This window comes from Odocoileus virginianus, chromosome 25 (genome assembly GCF_023699985.2).
Source record: "Odocoileus virginianus isolate 20LAN1187 ecotype Illinois chromosome 25, Ovbor_1.2, whole genome shotgun sequence".
In the NCBI taxonomy this organism is placed as follows: Eukaryota; Metazoa; Chordata; class Mammalia; order Artiodactyla; family Cervidae; genus Odocoileus; species Odocoileus virginianus.
The window spans coordinates 18140735-18162131 of record NC_069698.1 but is presented as its reverse complement, the minus strand read 5'-3'; the positions used below and the strand labels follow the sequence as shown (position 1 = coordinate 18162131).

Here is a 21397-nt window from a genome sequence, read left to right as displayed (position 1 = left end):
TCAGTCAATTTACTGGATTCAAAAACCATTCAAGGGGAGCTGGGCTGGATCTCCTATCCATCACATGGGGTGAGTTTGGTTAACTTTTGAAAGGAACACAATTCTGTGCATTGCCTTTCTTAGAGATTAGGATTACTGGGGACAGGAACTCCTATACTTCTGATGAGAAATTTTGTTTATCACTGTAGTCAATACATGGACTAACACAGCTTAATATTTGTGTCCAATGGAACTATTGAGCATTTGGAAGTTTTTTTTTTCCCCCTCTTCTGAATTTATCCATAGCTTGAATAAACTAAAATAAGTGGTTTGACTATTACTGTCATCATACAGATGATCTAAGCATGATACCTAACATCTTTTTGTGATGCAGTCAGAATCAGTGAGTTGAGAAGAGACTTCACAAATTTTAAGTGATATGGAAAATGTGTATTTGGAGATGGTTGCCTCTAGAGTTGTAGCCTTAAAATCAACTGTGGAGACAATTCCGAGTAGGATGTATTTGTCAAGACTATAAACCTGTGTTGCCTTCATTCCTTTGCTTAAAATGTCTTCAATTTGTCTAGGCTCAGTTTAAAATTAGGCATTTTATTTACAAAAATATATATACACTTGCTAAGTCATTCAGTCATGTCCAACTCCTTGCGACCCTTTGAACTATACAGCCCACCAGGATCTTTTGTCCATGGGATTCTCCAGGAAAGAATACTGGAGTGGGTTGCCATGCCCTCCTGCAGAGTATCTTCCCAACCCAGGGATCGAACCATCTCTCATATGTCCTGCATAGACAGGTGGATTCTTTACCACTAGCACCACTTGGGAAGCCAGGAAAAATATGGCTGCCTTTAAATTCTAAGTTTTGTATATACCTTTAACGTTATGAAACCAGACACAGGTTACTAAAGTGTATGCCATTTCAGGACCCAAATGTTTATGATGATTCTTTGTGTGAGAAAGTTTTCCTTTTCTTTTATTAATTGAAGGATAATTGCTTTACAGTATTTTGTGGTTTTCTGTCATACATTCTTTCTTTCAGAAGAAAAAGAGGCTCATACATTTGGAAAATTCTTCTTCCTAAAAAACTACAAAAAATGCCTGAACACATCTGTTTTGTTTCCAAGGATAGCTTGTAGAAAATACAAAGTGCTATTTAGAAATAGTTGTTGTAGGAAAAAAGGTATATATTCCTATTTATTTTATTCCTACACCGTCCTCTTTTCAAAGAGGTTATAATTACTTTGACTTGGTGTTCAGTCTTTAGAATTCTGTGCCTAAACATACTAATTTTTACTAGCAGCTTCTTCCTCACCAACGGATGTTTTGCATCAGGGATACTTCATCTATCTGTCATCTTGTATCTGCTTCTCTTTCTGGTGCACCTTGACGTTGACATAATGCCAAAACCTATCACATAATCAGGTCTTGGTTTGTGGCTCAGAAAGGGAGAGTATGAAGTAAGCCAGCATTTGGTTTTCCCATAGGTGCAAAAGGAATCAAATGGTTAAGATAAAGCACATCCTGGGTAGTCATAACAAATGAGTAGAAACTCAGGATTGAGCTGGAAAACTGATTTAAAACTCATTGTCCAACTCATATTCAACTATAATGTTGATTTTAGAAATTTGAGTTTTTCATTACTCCATAAGTAACATATCATAGAAGATATGATTGCTGTCTAAGAAGATATGAAAAGCAAAACCATACTAATTCTTTAAATCTATAAATATAAATAGAATATATCTTTAAAAAATAAAAAATTAACAAATTAACTTAAATATCAAAGCAGCAGTTTACTTCTCTTTTATTTCTGCTTTAAAGAAGGTATAAGGAAAACTTGTTTCTCCATATTGAATATTTGGGGAAATGAATTCATTTACCTTGCTTATCTCATAGATTTTATGATGAACAAAGTTAGCACTTTTATTTCCAGATATATGGGGGATGGGGAAGGGTGTTCTAGAACCCTGCCATGTAAAGTGTGCATGCACCAATCAGCAGTGTCAGCATGTGGGGGATTCTCAGAAATGCAGCCCCACCCCAGACTTTCTGAGTCAGAATCTGCCTCTTAACATGGCCTCAGGTGATTCACATTAAAGCACATTAAATTTAAGAAGCACTCCTCAGGGTAAGGGTAACTTGCCTCTTGACTTTTCCCATCTCTTGCCCAATTTCCCACTTCCTTTCTCCTAGGAATCACTTATGGTTTTCCCATGAACAGCTTTCAGTCTCTCCTTCAGCCTCAGAAAGCTGACCTCAGGCACTATGGCCTCCTCTTCATGGCTTTTCTGGTTTATCTAGCAGCTGTGACTTCCCTATTTCAGATGCATTAAATGGCGTTAAAATAGCTGGCCAACCTCTCCAAGCTTATTATTAAAACTAGCGGGGAGATAAAAAACATCTCCCTGACAGGTAGTGATGTTTATAATATCTTAAGTCCCAAAAGATTTAGTAAACGAGAAAAGGAAAAATCAAATATGTAAATTATTGTCCTGGGTTGATTTGTAGCACATTTTTTCTTTTAATCTTCTCCCCTCCACATATTATGTTAACCATAATGTCCATGAGGAAGTAAGTAGCACTAATTTAGAAAATGTCTTGTTAATATTAATTTCTTTTTGAGATACTGATGATATTCTTGACTGGAAACTCTATGGTCAGTTGAAGTTTGGGATTTAACATCTTTGCTTGTATGATTGTTTGTGCCTGTAGATTCAATTTATTATTTTTATTGCCTAATCATTGCCATTTTCAATTTGACTAGGATATAAGAATTTTATGTTTGTTTTAGTTTAAAAGGAATAGATAGTTAAATCAGTAGTGATATATATGCCTCAGGGTTTTCCATAAAAAATGAAGTGATAGCTGGAAATAAGTTTGAACTAGTTATTGTTTTAATTAATTAACCCTAATAAGTAGAAGTGCATCTGTTTTCAGGTTAACTATAATATAAATATAAACTTTAGAGGAAAAAATTATAATGATGTCACAGCATACTTAATCACTTAAATATCCTACTCGCTTCTGTTTGTTTGTTTGTTTGTTTTCTGAGAACATGCCTGTTCTACTCCCTTAGAAAGTTTCAGTATTATGATACTGTGTTATCAGTTATAGTCACCAGGTATTACATTAGATCCTCAGTCCTTACTCCACAGCTGACAGCTTGTATCATTTTACCACCCCCTTCCCATTTCCCCCACCCTCACCTCTTGGCAACCACTTTTCTATTCTTTGTTTCTTTGAGTGTGACTTGACAAGTGGCACAGAAAATCTGATACTTTTGATTTAGGGAAATGGTTCTCAATTGATGAAGGGGTAGATAAGTGGGGTGGTGATTTTGATTTTGCCCTGTGGGGATATTTGTCTGGAGATATACTGGCTGTCACAACTGGGTAGGCAGGGTGCAACGGGCATCTAGTGTGGAAACTAGGGGTCCTACTTAACATTTTACAAAGAACATGACAGCTTCCTACAACTCAGAATGACCTGGTGCAAAATGACAGCTTCCAGGTTGAGAAGCCCTTACTCAAGGAGTGGATAATGGTGATCCATCAGAAGGTATGGTCACTGAAAGACCTTAAGGGTAGTGAGCAACTTCTTTAAGTCCCAGCCCTACCTCCATCAGAAGCTCTAAATGCCAAATCTTTTTAAATATAAGTTTTAAGAAATAGACCAATAGTTCTTCCCAAATTTGAAATGTCTTCCATGTAATGATTACATCACCTGAGCTATCTAAAATTATTATTTGGGGGAAAGTTGTCAAGAGCGGCTCATTCCTTCATATATAGTCTTTTCTATTCCTATTCATTCTCTTCCCCAGAGATATATTCACACATAAAACCTTAGAATTGACTTATGTTATTTTCTTGGGAGGATTATTTCTCTCTCTATTTTTTAAATAGTGCTTCACATCTTAAAGGAAACCTGGAAGAAAAGTATGGTATTGCGTTAATTGCTCAGTCATGTCTGACTCTTTGCGACCTCATGAATTGTTGCCTGTCCATGGAATTCTCCAGGCAAAAATACTGGAGTGGGTTGCCATTCCCTTCTCCAGGAGATCTTCCTGACCCAGGGATCAAAACCAGGTCTCTTGCATTGCAAGTAGATTCTTTATCATCTGAGCTCTCAGTTTGGTACTATATTATTAGGTATGGGAAAAAAGATCTATGAAGAAGTTTAATGAAACTTGGTGTTCTCTAATGAATTTCATGGAAATATTACTCAAACTTGTCAACTGAAATTATCAAGAAGGTCATGCTAATTTATTACAATTCATTTTCAATAAAAAGTCTTCTTTGGCATAGATATTTTCTGGTACTAAGTTTGTTCACTTTAGTAAAGCAAACAAGCAATTAACCTTCTCTGGCCCTATAAACTATGAATTACATCAATAACATTTGAATTTGGGGCTTAATTATTCAGAAGTGTTAGTAAATAAATCAGTAGTTTAAATATTTTTTTGATTTAGTGAATAATCAACATACATCAAAGCCCATACATATTGTTGGATTGTAATATAGAAAAGATCCATAGTTTACACACGACTAGTACTTAAATTGATTGGTCGATTGAAATGTCTTAGTCTGTGTATGATTACAGAGAAGAGATTAGTAGGAAGTAGGCCACATAGTTTTCACTTAGGATAGTATTGGTAAGATGGTTAAGCAGTACAAAGGAATCAAGAACTTTGACTCAATTAAATAAACTCAACTAAGGAGGAGAAAATGAAGAGAGATTTGAGGGAGGGGTAGGGTAAAATTAAAAGTCTCAAAATCAGCGACTGTAAATTAAAAAAAAAATTAAACCACCTCCATCTTTCAATTCTTTTAGGTATTTTTTGATAAAGATTTTCCTAGCTATTTATTGCTGACTTAACAGTGATAATGCACTTAAATAGAAAACAGTCTCCTGGCAAATAGAGACCCCATTGGTTGCTCACCCAATATTTGTTCCCTGGTTTTTCTTTGCTGATGGAACACTGAAACGGTTCATGTTTTCACCCCTCTATGTGTTTCTTTCGAAAATGACCCCTCTATTACTTTGCAGGGTGAGTATTGATTCATCTGAGAGCAAATCATGATAATTAAGTCATTTTCCCAGTGTTGGTTTAGGCAAGAATAATGTAAAGCCAGTGAGACTGGACCAGGACTCCAGTGACTTTTGGGAAAGGTTCCTTCCAATAAAAAGTTAGGAGGAGGTCTCTGTGACAGTCTAGAGGGGTGGGATGGGTTGGGAGTTTGGAAGGAGGTTCAAGAAGGAGGGAACATATGTATACTTATGGCTAATTCATGTTCTCCTATGGCCAAAACCAACACAATTGTGGTCCTCCAATTAAAAATAAATAAATTTTTAAAAAAACGTGGGGGAGGCCAGGTGCTTTGTCCTCTGAGCTTGCTCTGTGATGGCCCAGAGTCCAGTCTGGAGGACCTGCACCCCCTTAATGGCCAGAAAGGTAGAGCCAGAGAGCATTAGAGAGACGAGCCAGGAACCCTGACACCTCAGAACCACTGATTATGTGGAGGCATATGTTTTCCTTATTGAATCCACTGTTTTTGTATTTCTCATACTTTCCAGGTAAAGATATCCTGATAGGATGTAATGCTTTATCTCCTGGTCAGACACCCTGATTTCTCAATCAAGGCTATGGCAATGCATAATTCTTTCCTACAATGTTATCTGTGTTTTCCCAGGTTGTCTTTTTTTGTGCTTTAAGATAATGTCAAAGATAACAGGAAGGATAGTAAAATAGAATAAGCATATCATGTAGAATCAGCACATCTGCATTTGGATTCTGGCTGTATCTTTTATTGCTGTATGACCTAATACATGCCTATTAACCTTCATTAGTATTTATCCTCACATTTAATTGAGGCATAACAGTAATTTCTAAGTCACAGCACTTTAGAGTAAATGATAGTTGGGCAAGTGAGATGTTCCTATATATCTAACTATATCTATCTATCTATCTATCTATATATATATATATATATATATATATACACACACACACAAATGTATGTAAAAGAGCTATGCAGATATCATTTCTTAATCTTAGATAAATTTTACAATTTTTCCATTCTAATCCAAACCCGCTAAATTCATTAACTGTCATTGTTCAGTTGCTCAGTCATGTCCAACTCTTTGCAACCCCATGGACTGCAGCATGCCGGGCTTCCCTGTCCTTCACCATCTCCCGGAGTTTGCTCAGACTCATGTCCATTGAGTTGGTGATACCATCCAACCATCTCATCCTCTGTCGTCCCCTTCTCCTGCTGCCTTCAATCTTTCCCAACATCAGGGTCTTTTCCATGAGTCGGCTGTTTACATCAGGTGGCCAAAGTATTGGAGCTTCAGCTTCAGCATCAGTCCTTCCAATGAATAGTCAATTCATTGATACGTCTGCTTAAATCTCAGTCTACACCATGTCTTAGACTTGAATTTTGGAAAAGGAAAGTTGATAGTATTACCTGGGGTGCCAATTAGTACCTATTCTCAATTAAGAACTCAAAATATTTCCATTAACAGCACGTGATTGTTATTTCATTGAATCTGCACAGGTCAAAGTTTGCATATAATCTTGAAATACATTTTGAATTGAAAGAATCAAAATAAGGGTTAGAATTTCCTCAAAATATTAATATTTCTTCCTCAGGGACACCTTCTAACCTCCTGCTGCCACCCTCCTGCTGCCTCCAAGACTAGGATATAACACCTATTAGCTCATCTGCCTTCCTCTTTGTTGTACTGCCTCAGCTTGTAGTTCTACGTGATTGTAGTTATTTCATTGATATTTATCTCAGCCTGGAAACGGGAAGTTCTTTGACACTAATTCCCATTTCATGAAATTCCCCCTGTTTTTCTCCCTGTTAAGGTTCTTAGATTAATTGCCCATAAATTTAAATTACCTGGATAAGTAAATAATAAAAGCTTTCCAATACAAGGGAGGATAATAAAACTAACACTGATTTTGCATTTGTTAAGAAAAATTTGATGTCCCAATCTGTTGTTTTAGATGGGTTCTGTTAATGATTTCACTCTCTTTTCAATGGCATAACTTAAGTAACATTATACATACTATAGTGTATATATTATATATGTATGAGTATATATTACAGATGTATTTATATAATATATAAATGTGCATATATAATACTATAGATATACATCTATGTCTATATTACATATATTAATTTTTGTACTAGCAGATCTACTTAGTAAAAAATACTAAGTATTTAGTATTTAGAAATACTACAAGCCTATGCATTGGAAGTTAACTGAAAAAGAAAAGTAGCTTAAGATAGCTCTATGTTGAAAATTATATAGGCTGTTGTCTAGAGGTAAAAATCTGTTATCCTGCAAATAAATTCCAATTACCTAAAACTAGAAATATTTAGAATTGAGTGAATCATCAAGAATAATGGAAATAATAAAAATATTCTCTAAAACAAGTCTCTAATATAGTATAATTTGCTTTCAGTATTGGAATTGTTGATTGCTATTTGTGAAGTCTGGATTCTAGAAGTCTTACCTACTGGATTTCTACCTTTCATTTTGTGAATGGTGTCTGAAATGCAGGAGGAATATGTTGACAACTGGGTGTCAATGATAACCACCTGGGACTCTGCCTTTGTGAATCATAATCCAAATTCTGCTTCATATGCTGAATAGTCCATCCAGAAAAAAAAATTTTGACATGTGATTCTTGGTCATTTAAAATTTTTCTGCCTAGCATGAACAATGCTATATATTTTATATATGTCACTTTCACCCACTGTGCTGACCTTTCAAGGAAAGTTGTCCGATGAATTAGAAAAACATGACAAAGTTTTATAGGTCTTTTTTAACCTTTCCTTGAAGTAAAATACCCTATAAAATAAGGGGAAGGTGAATAAGTGGTAGAAATCAACAAAAATAGAATTTATTCTAGCAATATTAAATTTCTAAAATTTAAAATGTTATCTTGTATCTGTTTTATCAGAAATGATGTTAGTGTTTAAAGAAAAATAAATAGTTTTCATTGATAATGTTGTATATTTCTGTATAAATCCCCCTCTCTGTATCAAAACAACGCTTGTTTGTATTTTGGGGATTGAATTATAATTTAAAATATGACATGTGACATACTTTTTTTCCTTTTCTTTGATGTATAGCTTTGTTGGGTTTAGAGGAAAGGAGACTTGAAACATATTTGAATGGATTTTCTTTATTTTAGCTATACCCACAAATTTGTGCTTTGTGATATTTAACATTTAAATGATATTAGTCATTTAACATAAGTAACTACAAAGTTAATAAGAAGCTAAGATACACAAATAATTTTCATGTCTAATTTGAATGTTTAAATATTTAATAAATTTATTATGTTGATTTCATATTTGTTTTTTTTTAAATTTCTATTTGGAAGTAAAGTTTTGCTTCTAGTGATTTGTCATATTGATAGCATTTTATAAAAATAACAACTTTCTTAGCACCAAAGTATTTTACTTTGTGCAACTTCAAGTGAAAGTACTTTCTTATAAAAAAGGAATTATTAAAATAAGAATAACCAAAATATAGATATTAAACTTAAAAAAGAATGGCTTTCATACTTATTTTATATTAAATTTGTTGACACATGTACAAAAGGGTATATAGCAGATTGGATATCAATTTTTGTATTGCTAAGAAATGTCCAGCTCCCTTAATATTTTAAAGAGCATACTTAGAACAAATGCTATATTTTTAAGTTTCCAAGTTTTCATTTGAATATAGGATATAAATGTAGCATATGTTCCAAAGGAGACGAATTTCCATTCTGTCATTTCATTAAGTATAAGTCAAGAATTTTGATGGGAATTTATAAAAATCATAATTTTCCCCAAAGTTTTACTTATTTACTTTACTCCTTAAATATTTTCTTTTTAATTTCATGAATTAATGGTCTTGACCTTTAGGTTTATTATTCACTGGTGTTTCATTTCTTTTGAAAGTTTTTTTTTAAAGAAATTAAATTTGGCCTGTAAAAAAATACAGTGTAAAACACTTTTTAAATAAGTCCCATGTCCCAAATGATAGCCATTGGACCTGAGAACATTTAAAGGTTATAACATTTACAATACAAGCCACTCCAAGTATTTCTGCAAACTTCGTAGCTCACTGATTACCATCAGTTTTGTTTATTTTTTGCTAGTGATGTTCACTTTATTCAGGAAATGTTATATGAAGAAGAATTATCAATGCAATAGCCCAGATTTCTTGGGACTTGCTAAAATCATTTATCCCTTTTACATGGGACATAAGATGGAAAACATCAAGGGGGATAGTATACTCAATTTTCTGAATAGCCTGTTTAAAAGTTTGTTTTATTCATTCTGGTCATAAGGCAGCTTAACATACACACACACACATTATGTATATAGAGTTATATAAAACTATATATATATATAAACTACAGAGTCATATATAGCTGTATCTATATAAACTAATATATTGAAATTGTTTTTGATTTTTTGTTTGTTTTTAATTTTTAAACAATAATTATTAGAAATGCAAAATTCTGGGCTTCTAACTAAGACCTACTACTGTGTTACAAATCCTGGGATCAGGGTTCAGCAATCTGTTTCTTCACAGGCTTTCCATGTGATTCTCATGCTGTTCAACTTTGGGAATCACTGTGCTAGAAAATCATTATCTGCTATAATGAAACAGGTATTACTTATGAAAGGAATTGACTAATGCTTGATATGGTGCTGTGCTGTAGTTTGTTCCAAACTCTCAATGCAGCACTATGCATAATTCATGATAAATATAGTTCTGGATATTTAAAAATTTAGGATATTACAATAAACACAAAGCAGGAAAAATAGGCATTTTACCAGCCACTCAAGGAATATATTCTTAGCACTCTTGTAACAGGAATTCATTTTAGAATTCTCAAGTTTCTCTCATGTAATATTGGAGCTCAGTTTAAGTTGATTGTAGTAGCTTCAGTATTTGTAAATGCTGAAGATGTTTACACATTTGCATCCATTGCTCACGATAAGAGAGATAACATTAAAACCAAAAGACTAGAAAAGCCATAAATTAAGTGATAGTGAAATTGAAATAGAAACATGAAAATTCCCCATCAAGGAGTTACTTGAATTTAAGGTTGTTTGGAAAATGACTATGAAACATTCCTAGAAAGTTACTGAGATCAGCTTATAATAGATTTTATGTGCCCCACTAAAGATATTGGAGATTATTCAAGGGTCATATTTTAAAGAGGTGATTATGGAGGATGTTGTAATCAAAGAACAGACAGGAGTCAGAAAAAGCATTTGAAAATCACTGTAAAAGTTCTCATAACAGATTATAGAAACCAAGGGTCAGCCCTCTGTTCTTCTAATTATGTATCTTAGTGATTTGGCATAGGCTAAATTTTCATTATCTGGCTGACACTCCAAAAAGGGATATTAAAAAAAAAAGAATTTTTATTAATAGATCATTTTTATAATAAATGCATAAAATAAAGAGAAACCAAATTTGGTGAATTGTGTAAGTTATAAGACCTTTGGGGAACTCCACAGAAGAAAAATTAATGAACTAAGGAAGACAAAGCAAAAGGAAAAAAAGAGGGCATAAGATGCTTGGTAAATGTAATCAAATTTCCCTCCCAAGTGACAATACCAGTTAATGTTCTTTTGGGTGTAGGGCTAAGAATAAGTTAAGGTTTTTGTGGCCCATGCGTGCTCAGTCAATCAATTATGCCCGACTTTTGGGGACCTTGTGGACTGTCGCCCATCAGGCTTCTTTGTCTGGTATTTTTCAAACTTTAGACAAATGTAAAGAGTGATCTTTTTTCTCAGCGTAAAGTGACAAGACCATGAATCCAGAAACCAGGGAGATTCAGCTCTTGCAGGAAGAGAGGACAGACACAGCATGGTGGTTTCAAAGAACCTTAACTCTTAGTCTACACCTGGATACTTACTCCGTGCCGTGAATATCAAGGCATCTGGCAGTCATAAACACTGGTCTCAAAAGCCTTCAATGGAGTTTAAAGCTCACGGATGATATGAATCAATTTTGTAAACTGTGCTAGAAAACCATTTGTCATGTCTATCCTGAATGGATGGATGTGCTGGGTAATCAGTTTTTAAAGTAGAATCAGTGATAATTTCAATTTTAATTTACTCATTCTCTTGAGTGTTGAAAAAGCAAGTAACAATGTAGTCCTAAACCAAAGATAACTGTATAGAATTTTGTGAAAATGTTTGTTGATAGAGCTGCTTCACTTTCTTATAAAGGGGGCATATTTTTATCTTATTTGGAGCAGTAGCATATATTTGAATGAGTAATCAATTTTGGAGCCAGCAGGGACTTTAGAAATCATCTACTGCAATTCCTTAATTACACAGACAAGCAGCTGAAGCTCAGGATCCTCAAGGTCATCCTCAAAATCATTGCTTTCTGGGTCTGTTTAGTGGTCTTTCATTAATCCTCTCTGTCTTGGCTGAGGACAGTACCAAAGAAAGATTCAAGATTATGTGATTTAACGTTGAAGAGACTACATTTCACAGAATTTCAGGACTATTTTGTCTGAATGTCTTGCCTTACAGCATCCTAAAGAATAACCAAATCTTGGGATACATCAGTCAATATTGCGCTCTTTTCTCAGCAGCTGATAAATGCTGATCTTTTGTGAGGCCAAGAAGAAAATTGGGTTGTATAGGATTATTATTAGCTCTCCTTTCTCTCATGTATCCCTATCCTCTCATCACAACTTGATTTATGATCCAGGGACTGAGATGTCACTTTCTGCCTAAAAATTCTTAACTCATTCTCTGACAACTAAAAATTGATTTTAGCTTAGATTCAAATATCACTGTACTTGCATTGAAATAGTAGTTTTATATGTTAGCTCATAATCAAAACAAATCTCGTTTACTCTCAGTTTTCATAAGAACCAATGAATATTTTGAGATCTTTTAAAAAAAATTAGTACATCATTTTAATGTGGCTAGTCTTCAGATAGAAGGCTTAGATGTGTTATCTTCTAACCAATAAATCCTCAAGATTTTAAACATCTCAAAATTATTAACAATATTTTTGCCTTCTGAACAGTAATTTTTATGGAATATTTTTGTAGAAATATAAGGCATTCTTATGTAGCTTTCTGTAATGTGATAATTATAAGTTAGGATAGCAAGTTAGTTCTTCAGCAGATTTTGTAAACTAGAATGTAAAAATCAGGGCAGGAGTTTTATAACCCAGGAAATATTTTATGGTATAATTTGCCATGGTAATAATCTCCTCTAAAGTAAATACTTTTTCATTTCTGAAATATATGATCCTAATTCAAAGAAAATATCTAGTGGTAAACACTATGGGAAGAACTAAAGATGCTAACATTACTTTAGACAGGAAAGTCTGTGGAGTCACATTATTTTTTGGAATCGAATTCTGAATAATTTATGTGATATAAACGGGGCTTGCACAAGCTTCCGTGTATTGGAATTCATTCATCCTGTTTAGTAACTGCTTGAGCTCCTGCTGTGTGCTGCTACTATCATAGGCAGTGAAAGATACAAAAAACAGTACCTATTGCTAATATTCCTACAATGCGCTGTGCTCTATTTGTAGTGCTTTCCATGTCAACTTGTTTAATTCTCACGACCGCCTGATAACATTTTACTCTCATTTTACAGAAAAAATAAGCCCCACCTCCAAATTTAAATAACTAAACAAGATCATGCATTTAGTAAGTGAAAGAGCCAGGAATAAAACCAGGGAGTCTGACTTTTTACTTTATGTACATTGCCATTATTCTATACTGCCTATTGTAAGAGAGTTAATGAAGCTATTTCCTTGAGAAGCAATCTGGTAGAAGAGAATGCATGGAGCAGTAACTACAATATAGTGATAGTCATCAATTAAGATACACAGTGATTCAGTAATACTGTAATGTGTGTCATCAGCTCTGCTTAACATAAGTCAGAGTAAACTATGTCAAGAGTAAATATGTGAAGCTTTAAACATAAATAGTAATTTACGAGGTATATGTGATTAGGCATCACATACACAAAACAGAGACTGTAAAATAGCACTGTATGTTGAGAAAAAAATATAGCTCATGTATTCTGAAAGTAATGTAGAGAAGAGCAGAACATGGAATTTGTGAAGGGAAAAACAGAATTATCCTGGATTGTGGAGAGCCTCATACACCATGTCAGAAGGTTGGGATTCTTTTAATGGAAAATTGTTCAATAGTCTAGACATTATGAAGTTCATTCTGTGGACTTAAAATAGAGGTGCAAAGAACCGTTTGTTTATTCAGGTCATCCAAGAAAGATATCTGGCATGGCATAGAATGGAAGTTATGGATACTGGTCATTTATGATGTCCAGTAAGAAATGGTGTCAACTGGATATAGGATATAAAGAATTTAGAAAGATGGTAATGAATTTTAGGGTAATTTCTATGATATTGCATTTTACTGATGATGACTGATATGTATCTTAGTTTCTCCTAAAGTTTCTTGACTTTTAAAGTTCTTCAGAATCAACTGTTGAACAGTACTCCTATAGATATGAATTGTATTGCTAATGGATGACATAGTTATTTATATTTATGTATGTATATGCACACTCACAGATATACATCTGTAACATATAATATACCTAGTAGTATCTTACTTGTGATTACATTTGAAATTCTGTATCATTGCCCCAATGTTTTTTTTTTTTTTTTCTTTTTCTTTTTTTTTTTTTTAATTTTTATTAGTTGGAGGCTAATTACTTTACATCATTACAGTAGTTTTTGTTATACATTGATATGAATTAGCCCTGGATTTACATGTATTCCCCATCCCAGTCCCCCCTCCCACCTCCCTCTCCACCCGATCCCTCTGGGTCTTCCCAGTGCACCAGGCCCGAGCACTTGTCTCATGTACCCAACCTGAGCTGGTTATCCGTTTCACCCTAGATAATATACATGTTTCAATGCTGTTCTCCTGAAACATCCCACCCTCTCCTTCTCCCAGAGTCCACAAGTCTGTTCCATACATCTGAGTCTCTTTTTCTGTTTTGCATATAGGGTTATCGTTACCATCTTTCTAAAGTCCATATATATGTGTTAGTATATTGTAATGGTCTTTATCTTTCTGGCTTACTTCGCTCTGTATAATGGGCTCCAGTTTCATCCATCTCATTAGAACTGATTCAAATGAATTCTTTTTAATGGCTGAGTAGTATTCCATGGTGTATATGTACCACAGCTTCCTCATCCATTCGTCTGCTGATGGGCATCTGGGTTGCCCCAATGTTATAATTTCTTTTTTTTTGAGATTTTTAAAATATAAATTTATTTATTTTAATTGGAGGCTAATTAGTTTACAATATTGTATTGGTTTTGTCATACATTGACATGAATCCGCCATGGGCGTACATGTGTTTGAGAAATATAGATTCTATGAAGGCTAAATTTTCAAATAGAAGGTCACAGATGCAGAAAGTCACATAATATACTTTTAGAATTTGGGCAGATCTAGCTATGGGTATTTTGGCAGTAAAGGATACAAAAAAACAAAAATAAACTTATAATTTCATTATTAATTTTATAATAAATGGTACCTACAGTATAAAACAGGTAATTTCTAGATAAGCATTATAGAATACACTCATGATATGTGACAGACAAAGAAGAAATAGAAAATAAAAGACAAATTTTGAATAGTGAAAAATTTTAACCAGTGACAAACTTAGAAAATGTTCACCAGATAGTTTCTCTCTCAGCAATCAATTTCCCTTTGAAAAAACACTGATATTATTAGATGTGAGCTGTAGAAATTATGATTTTCAACAGAGATATAAGTGGTTATTTTCAACAATGCTTAAACAGGAGAGGGACAATTGCTTAATCTGTTATAGAAACAGATGTTCCATAAGAAGTAAGTATAAAGAAATACAGCATGAAACATCTTAAGGCACTTACAAGCAAAAAATTGAAATGAGATATGTTACTCAAATTTATATGTTCCTTAGGAAACAAACATAAGTTTGAATTGTCACCTTGGAAGATTACAACATATATCTCTCATGAAATACCATAGTCAAGGTGTAGAAAAGAAGGGTATCTTTTTTTATGTAAAGAAGAGCTATTTCTTTAAATATTATATATCTAATTTTTATTCTTATAATTAATTGGGATTTAGTGTACTGATTTAGATCTCTGATCCACCAAGTCTTTCAATAACCTCATCCATCAGGAGCTCATTTTTTGGTTCTTCAAAAAAGATCATGAACCTAGCACAGTACTAACAATTATTTAAAAACTTAAGTTGACTGAACAGTTAATGAAATGTAATGTGTTTAACAATAGGATGGGGAAATCGCTTACGACCTCTTAGCTAATTAGTAGATATCAAAATATGGAAGAATCACTAACTGTTACATACAGGGTATTTTGTAAAATATAACAAAGCTGAAAAATGAAAGACTTGCCTTACAAAAGGATCTGCATAGCTTGGGAGAAAAAAATATTTTTAATGAGGCCAGATTTCTCTTTGTTATTCTATCATAATTTATTAGCTTTCTTTTGTAATACATAATGTGACCTGTGAGCAATAGTAAAGAAAAAACTGTTATTTTAATTAATACAACATAAGCTGTTTTAAAAAGTGACTTCAGAAGATATTTGTATCATTTGACTTTAGATAACTGAGAATCAATCATTGAACATGTATAAGCACTTCCTTTGCTAGACATTTTAGAGTCAAAAGAGAGAGAAAAAAAGCACTGCCTGCAAGGAGTTTCTAGTATTGTTGTTATTGTTCAGTTGCTAAGTCGTGTCTTACTCTTTGTGATCCCACAGACTGCAGCACGCCAGGCCTCCCTGTCCTTCAGTGTCTCATGGTGTTTCTAGCACACTAGTAGATTTTGTGTTGTTCTTGTATAATACATTCAGCTTTCAAAGCCAAGGAGGAATACGATCAGTTAGTGTTTGGACATTTCATCCTAGCTGTTGGCTGTTTCATAACCACGTGTGATTCTGGTCTTTAAATTTTGCCTCTTTTGGAATAATTTTTGTTGTTGTTTAGTTGCTAAGTCATGTCTGACTCATTTTGTGACCTCATGGACATAACTTGCCAGGTTCCTCTGTCCATAGTATTTCCCAGGCAAGAATACTGGAGTGGCTTGCCATTTCCTTCCCCATGGGATCTTCCCATTCCAGGGATCGAACCGCATATAGGACTAATGGGAAAATCATAGCCTTCCCTGCAAAGTGTCTGTCTCTGCTTTTTAATACACTGTCTAGGTTTGCCATAGCTATTCGTCCAAGGAGCAAGTGTCTTTTAACTTGATGACTGCAGTCACTGGCTGCAGCGATTTTGGAGCACAAGAAAATGATATCTGACACTGTTTCCACACTTTCCCCATCTATTTGCCATGAAGTGATAAGACTGGATGCCATGATCTTCAATTTTTGAATGCTGATTTTTAAGTCAGGTTTTTCACTCTCCTCTTTCACTTTCATCAAGAGGCCCTTTAGTTCCTCTTCACTTTCTGCCATTTAAGTGATATCATCAGCATATCTGAGTTTGTTGATATTTCTCTCAGCAATCTTGATTCCAGCTTTAGATTCATCCATCCTGGCATTTCGCATGATGTACTCTGCATATAAGTTAAATAAGCAGGGTGACAATATACAGCCTTGATGCTCTCCTTTCCCAATTTGGAACCAGTCCATTGTTCCATGTCTAGTTCTAGCTGTTGCATCTTGTCCTGCATATAGGTTTCCCAGGAGGCACGTAATGTGGTCTGCTATTCCCATCTCTTTAAGAGTCTACCGCAGTTTGTTGTAATCCACACAGTCGAAGGCCTTGACCTAGGCAGTGAAGCAGAAGCAGATCTTTTTTTGGAATCCCCTTGCTCTTTCTTTTTCTATGATCCAGTTGGCAATTTGATCTCTGGTTCCTCTGCCTTTTCTAAATCCAGCTTGTATATCTAGAAGTTCATGTACTGCTGAAGTCTAGCTGGCAAGATTTTTAGCATAATCTTCCTGGCATGTTATATGGTAATGTAAACATTCTTTGGCATTGCCTTTCTTTGGGATTGGAATGAAAACTGACATTTTCCAGTCCTATGGTCAATGCTGAGTTTTCCAAATCTGCTGATACAATGAATACAGCACTTTAACAGCTTCATCTTTTAGGATTTGAATGAGCTCAGCTGGAATTCCATCACCTCCAGTAGCTTTGTTCATAGTAATGCTTCCTAAAGCACACTTGACTTCACACTGCAGAATGTCTGGCTCTAGGTGAGTGACCACACCGTCTTGGTTATCTGAGTCAGAAGAAAACATCATGGTTTCCTGGGAAAAAAGAATAGATACATGTATATGTATGACTGAATCACTTTGTTGTACACTTTATCATGATATTGTTAATCAGCTACGTGTGCTATGTCTTATGCTTAGCGGCTCAGTCCTGTCTGACTCTGCAACGCCGGACTACAGCTTGCTAGGCTTCTCTGTCCATGGGGATTCTCCTGGGAATTATACTGAAGTGGGTTGCCATGCCCTCTTCCAGGGGATCTTCCCAACCCAGCAATCGAGCCCAAGTCTCCCACATTGCGGGTGGAATACTTTACCTTCTGAGCTACCAGGGAAGCCCATTAATCAACTCTACTCCAATATAAAATAAAAAGTTTTAAAATGTCTTATATACATATGGTAATGTTTCTGAAAACTAAGAGATTCACACTGATACATTGCTATTAACTAAACGACATTTTTTTTTTTTTTTTAGTTCATCAGTTTTTCTACTAACATATTTCTTTTCCAGTATCCAGTCCAGGGTACCTATTGCATTTAGTATGAACATTTTTTTCTGTCAGTTTCTATTCATTAATATATATTACCATGTATAAGTTTAACTCTCATCAGTTTGTTTTTCAAAATAATAGACTTTATTTCTTAGAGCAATTTTAGATTTATAGAAAAGTTGAACAGAGAGTACACTATACTCTGTACAGAGAATTCACATATATTTCCCCCTTCCCTGGATGCCCCAATAATTAACATCTTGCAATGCTGTAATATGTATGTTAAGTTTGATGAACCAATATGATGCATTATTTTAGCTAAGTCCACAGTTTACATTAGAGTGCACTCTTCATGTTGTACAGTTTTCAAGGTTTTGCCAACTGCATGATGTGTGTACACGTTGTCTCATCATCACACAGAATGTTTTCCCTACACTGCAGATCGGCTGTGCTGTGCCTATTAATCCTTTCCCCCTTCTATGGGCACACTGATCTTCTCATTCCCTTTATATTTTTCCTTTTCTAAAATGTCTATGGGTGGGACCATACTGTGTGTAACCTTTCCAGAATAGCTTCATTCACTTAGCAATGTGCAGTTAAGGTTCCTCTATGTATGGTGCTGCTTCATATTGCTTCCACTTTCAATTTATATTTCTAGTTTTACACATGTTTTGAATTCTGAGTTTACCAAAGATGTTTTTGTCTTTATGCTCATTTCATCTTCTACTTAATGAGGACTGCTTCTTTTTTGAACCCATTTTGTTTTGTTTCACATAATTCTGGGTCTGAAATTATTACAAAATGTTCGGTGCAGTTTACTTAGGTAATATCTAAACATAGCAAGACCTCCCTTTCTTTGCATAACATCACTTGTAAAAGGACACAGTGTAGTTCTTTTACATTTTTGTTAGTTTTTCAATACCATTCAATTATTTATTTTTGGTAAAATAGAGTCTCAGATATTAGGTTTACTTCTCATTTTCTTAACAGTTTGAATCTTTTCAGAAAATGAGTTGAATTGATCATTGAACTGCAATTGTTTATTCATCTTAATTCCAAAGACTAATTATTAGGTTATGAGAGCTTAATGAGAGCTGTGAAAAAAGTCAGAATAGGCACAATTTATTGTGGCTCATCTGGTAAAGAATCCACCTGCAATGCGGCAGACCTGGGTTCGATCCCTGGTTTGGGAAGATCCCCTGGAAAAGGGAAAGACTACCCACTCCAGTATTCTGGCCTGGAGAATCCCATAGTCCATGGGGTTGCAAAGAGTCGGACACGACTGAGTGACTTTCACTTTCACTTTCACTGATTTAAATATAACAGTTGGTCGATTGATGTTAGATGTATAATTTAAAACAAGTTATGGAATAATAATCATATCTTTCCTATAGTATTACTAGCATGCAATTGATAATGCCACAGTATTTCATAGAACATTCAACAAGATAAAAATAAAATTAAATATACCTTCACAAAATAGACACATTTCTTTTTCTTCACAGAAAGAAAAAATGGTTTCTAAAAAAGTAAGCAGCTGCACACACATGCTCAGTCATGTCCAACTCTTTGCAACCCATGGACTGTAGCTGGCCGTGCTCCTCTGTCTATGGGATTTTCCAGGCAAGAATACTGGAGTGGGTTACCATTTCCTCCTCAAAGGGATCTTCTCAACCCAATGATCAGACCCAAGTCTCCTGCATCTCCTTCATTGGCAGGTGGATTCTTTACCACTGTGCCACCTGGGAAACCCTCTAAAATGTATAAAAAACATTTTTTTCCCCCTGGTGGTCTTTTTGAGAAAAAGAGAAAGGAAGAGGGAGAGGTTTGGAAAACTGATATTATTTTGCTTAAAATCACTGTTCACAAAATTTTGTTCCTAATAAACTTGCTTTATTTTTTTCTAAATAAAATGTGTTAGAAATTTGAGTTGTATATGTGCATATCCACACATATAGAAATACGAACACATCGACACACACACATGCATAATGTTTTTTTCTTTTATATAGAGATTCTTCAAATAAACATATAGAAGATTTTTGTAAATAATATCCATCAAAAACACCCTTAAAACCATTCTCTTATGTGGACTCAGTCATTTTTCAGGTGGGTAAGTCCTGGGTGTTCATTGGAAGGGCTGATGCTGAAGCTGAAACTCCAGTACTTTGGCCACCTCATGCAAAGAGTTGATTCATTGGAAAAGACCCTGATGCTGGGAGGGATTGGGGACAGGAGGAGAAGGGGACGACAGAGGATGAGATGGCTGGATGGCATCACTGACTCGATGGGCATGAGTTTGAGTTAACTCTGGGAGTTGGTGATGGACAGGGAGGCCCGGTGTGCTGCGATTCATGGGGTCGCAAAGAGTCGGACACGACTGAGCAACTGAACTGAACTGATCTGAACTGAAGCTCTTTGAGCTAAACCAGTTTTTAAAAATTGAAGTACAGTTGATATATATCATTATATTGATTTCAGATATACAACATTGGGATTCAATATTTTTATATATTATAAAATTATCACCACAATAAATCTAGTTATCATTTGTCAGCATACAAAGTTATTGCAATATTATTGACTATATTCACCATGCTGTACATTACATCACTGAGCTTTTCATTTTATAACTAGAAGTATGTGTCTCTTAATCCCCTTTACCTAATTTGTCCAACTTTTACCCTCCTCCCGTCTAGCAAATAATAGCTTGTTCTCTGTATCATGAGTCTGTTTCTAGCTTGTCTATTTGGTTTTTTTGGATTCCATATATAGGTGGACTTTTATAGTATTTGTCTTTCTCTATCTGACTTATTTCACTTAGCCTAATACTGTATAGGTCCATCCATGTTATCATAAATGGAAAGATTTTACTTTAATTTTTATGACTGAGTACTATTCCTTTGTATATATATACCACATCTTCCTTACCCATTCATCTGCCAATGGACACCTAGGTTGCTTCCATATCTTGGCTATTGTGAAGGATGCTTCATCAAGCTTTAAAGCCTTTACACAGCAAAGGAAACCATCAACAACAAAAAGACAGCCTACTGAATGAGCTGAGATATTTACAAATCTGATAAGGGATTGCTATCCAAAATGAAGAGTGAGAACTAATACAACTCTGTATCACAAAAGCAAAAGAAACCTGATTAAAAAATGGGCAGAGAACCTGAATTGATATTTCTCCAGAGAAGACAACCTCACCTCTGTTAGAATGACTGTCATCGAAAAGATAATAAAAACATAAGTATTGGCTAGGTTGTGGAGAAAAGGGAAACTATACATTGTTTGTGGAAATGCAAATTGGTGCAGTCACTGTGGAAAACAGTATAGAAGATCCTAAAAAATTAAAAAATAGAATTACCATACAATTTAGCAATTATACTTCTGCATATTTATCTGAATAAAATGAAAAAATCAATTTGAAAATATGCATATACTCTAATGTTCATCACAGCATTATTTCAACAAATTGATTCTTATCAAAGTTATTTAATTTAATGTTGAATGATCTCCAGATGTAGACATTTGGAAGATCTTATGGCTTTCTCTTAATAAACTTATATGAATTTGTAATAGTCAACAATTTGCATCTTCCTCACTTAATGAAATGA

The 21397-nt window shown here is 34.5% G+C and overlaps 1 protein-coding gene across 2 annotated transcripts in view; it reads left to right on the top strand.

Annotated features, from left to right (window-relative positions):
• EPHA3 (EPH receptor A3) overlaps positions 1-21397 on the top strand; it is a 392317-nt gene that overhangs the window by 23824 nt on the left and 347096 nt on the right. For both annotated transcript variants that reach the window (XM_070455042.1, XM_070455041.1), the window contains exon 2: positions 5-69. In XM_070455042.1, the coding sequence (XP_070311143.1) occupies positions 5-69 (65 nt within the window). The remainder of the gene's footprint in view (positions 1-4; positions 70-21397) is intronic.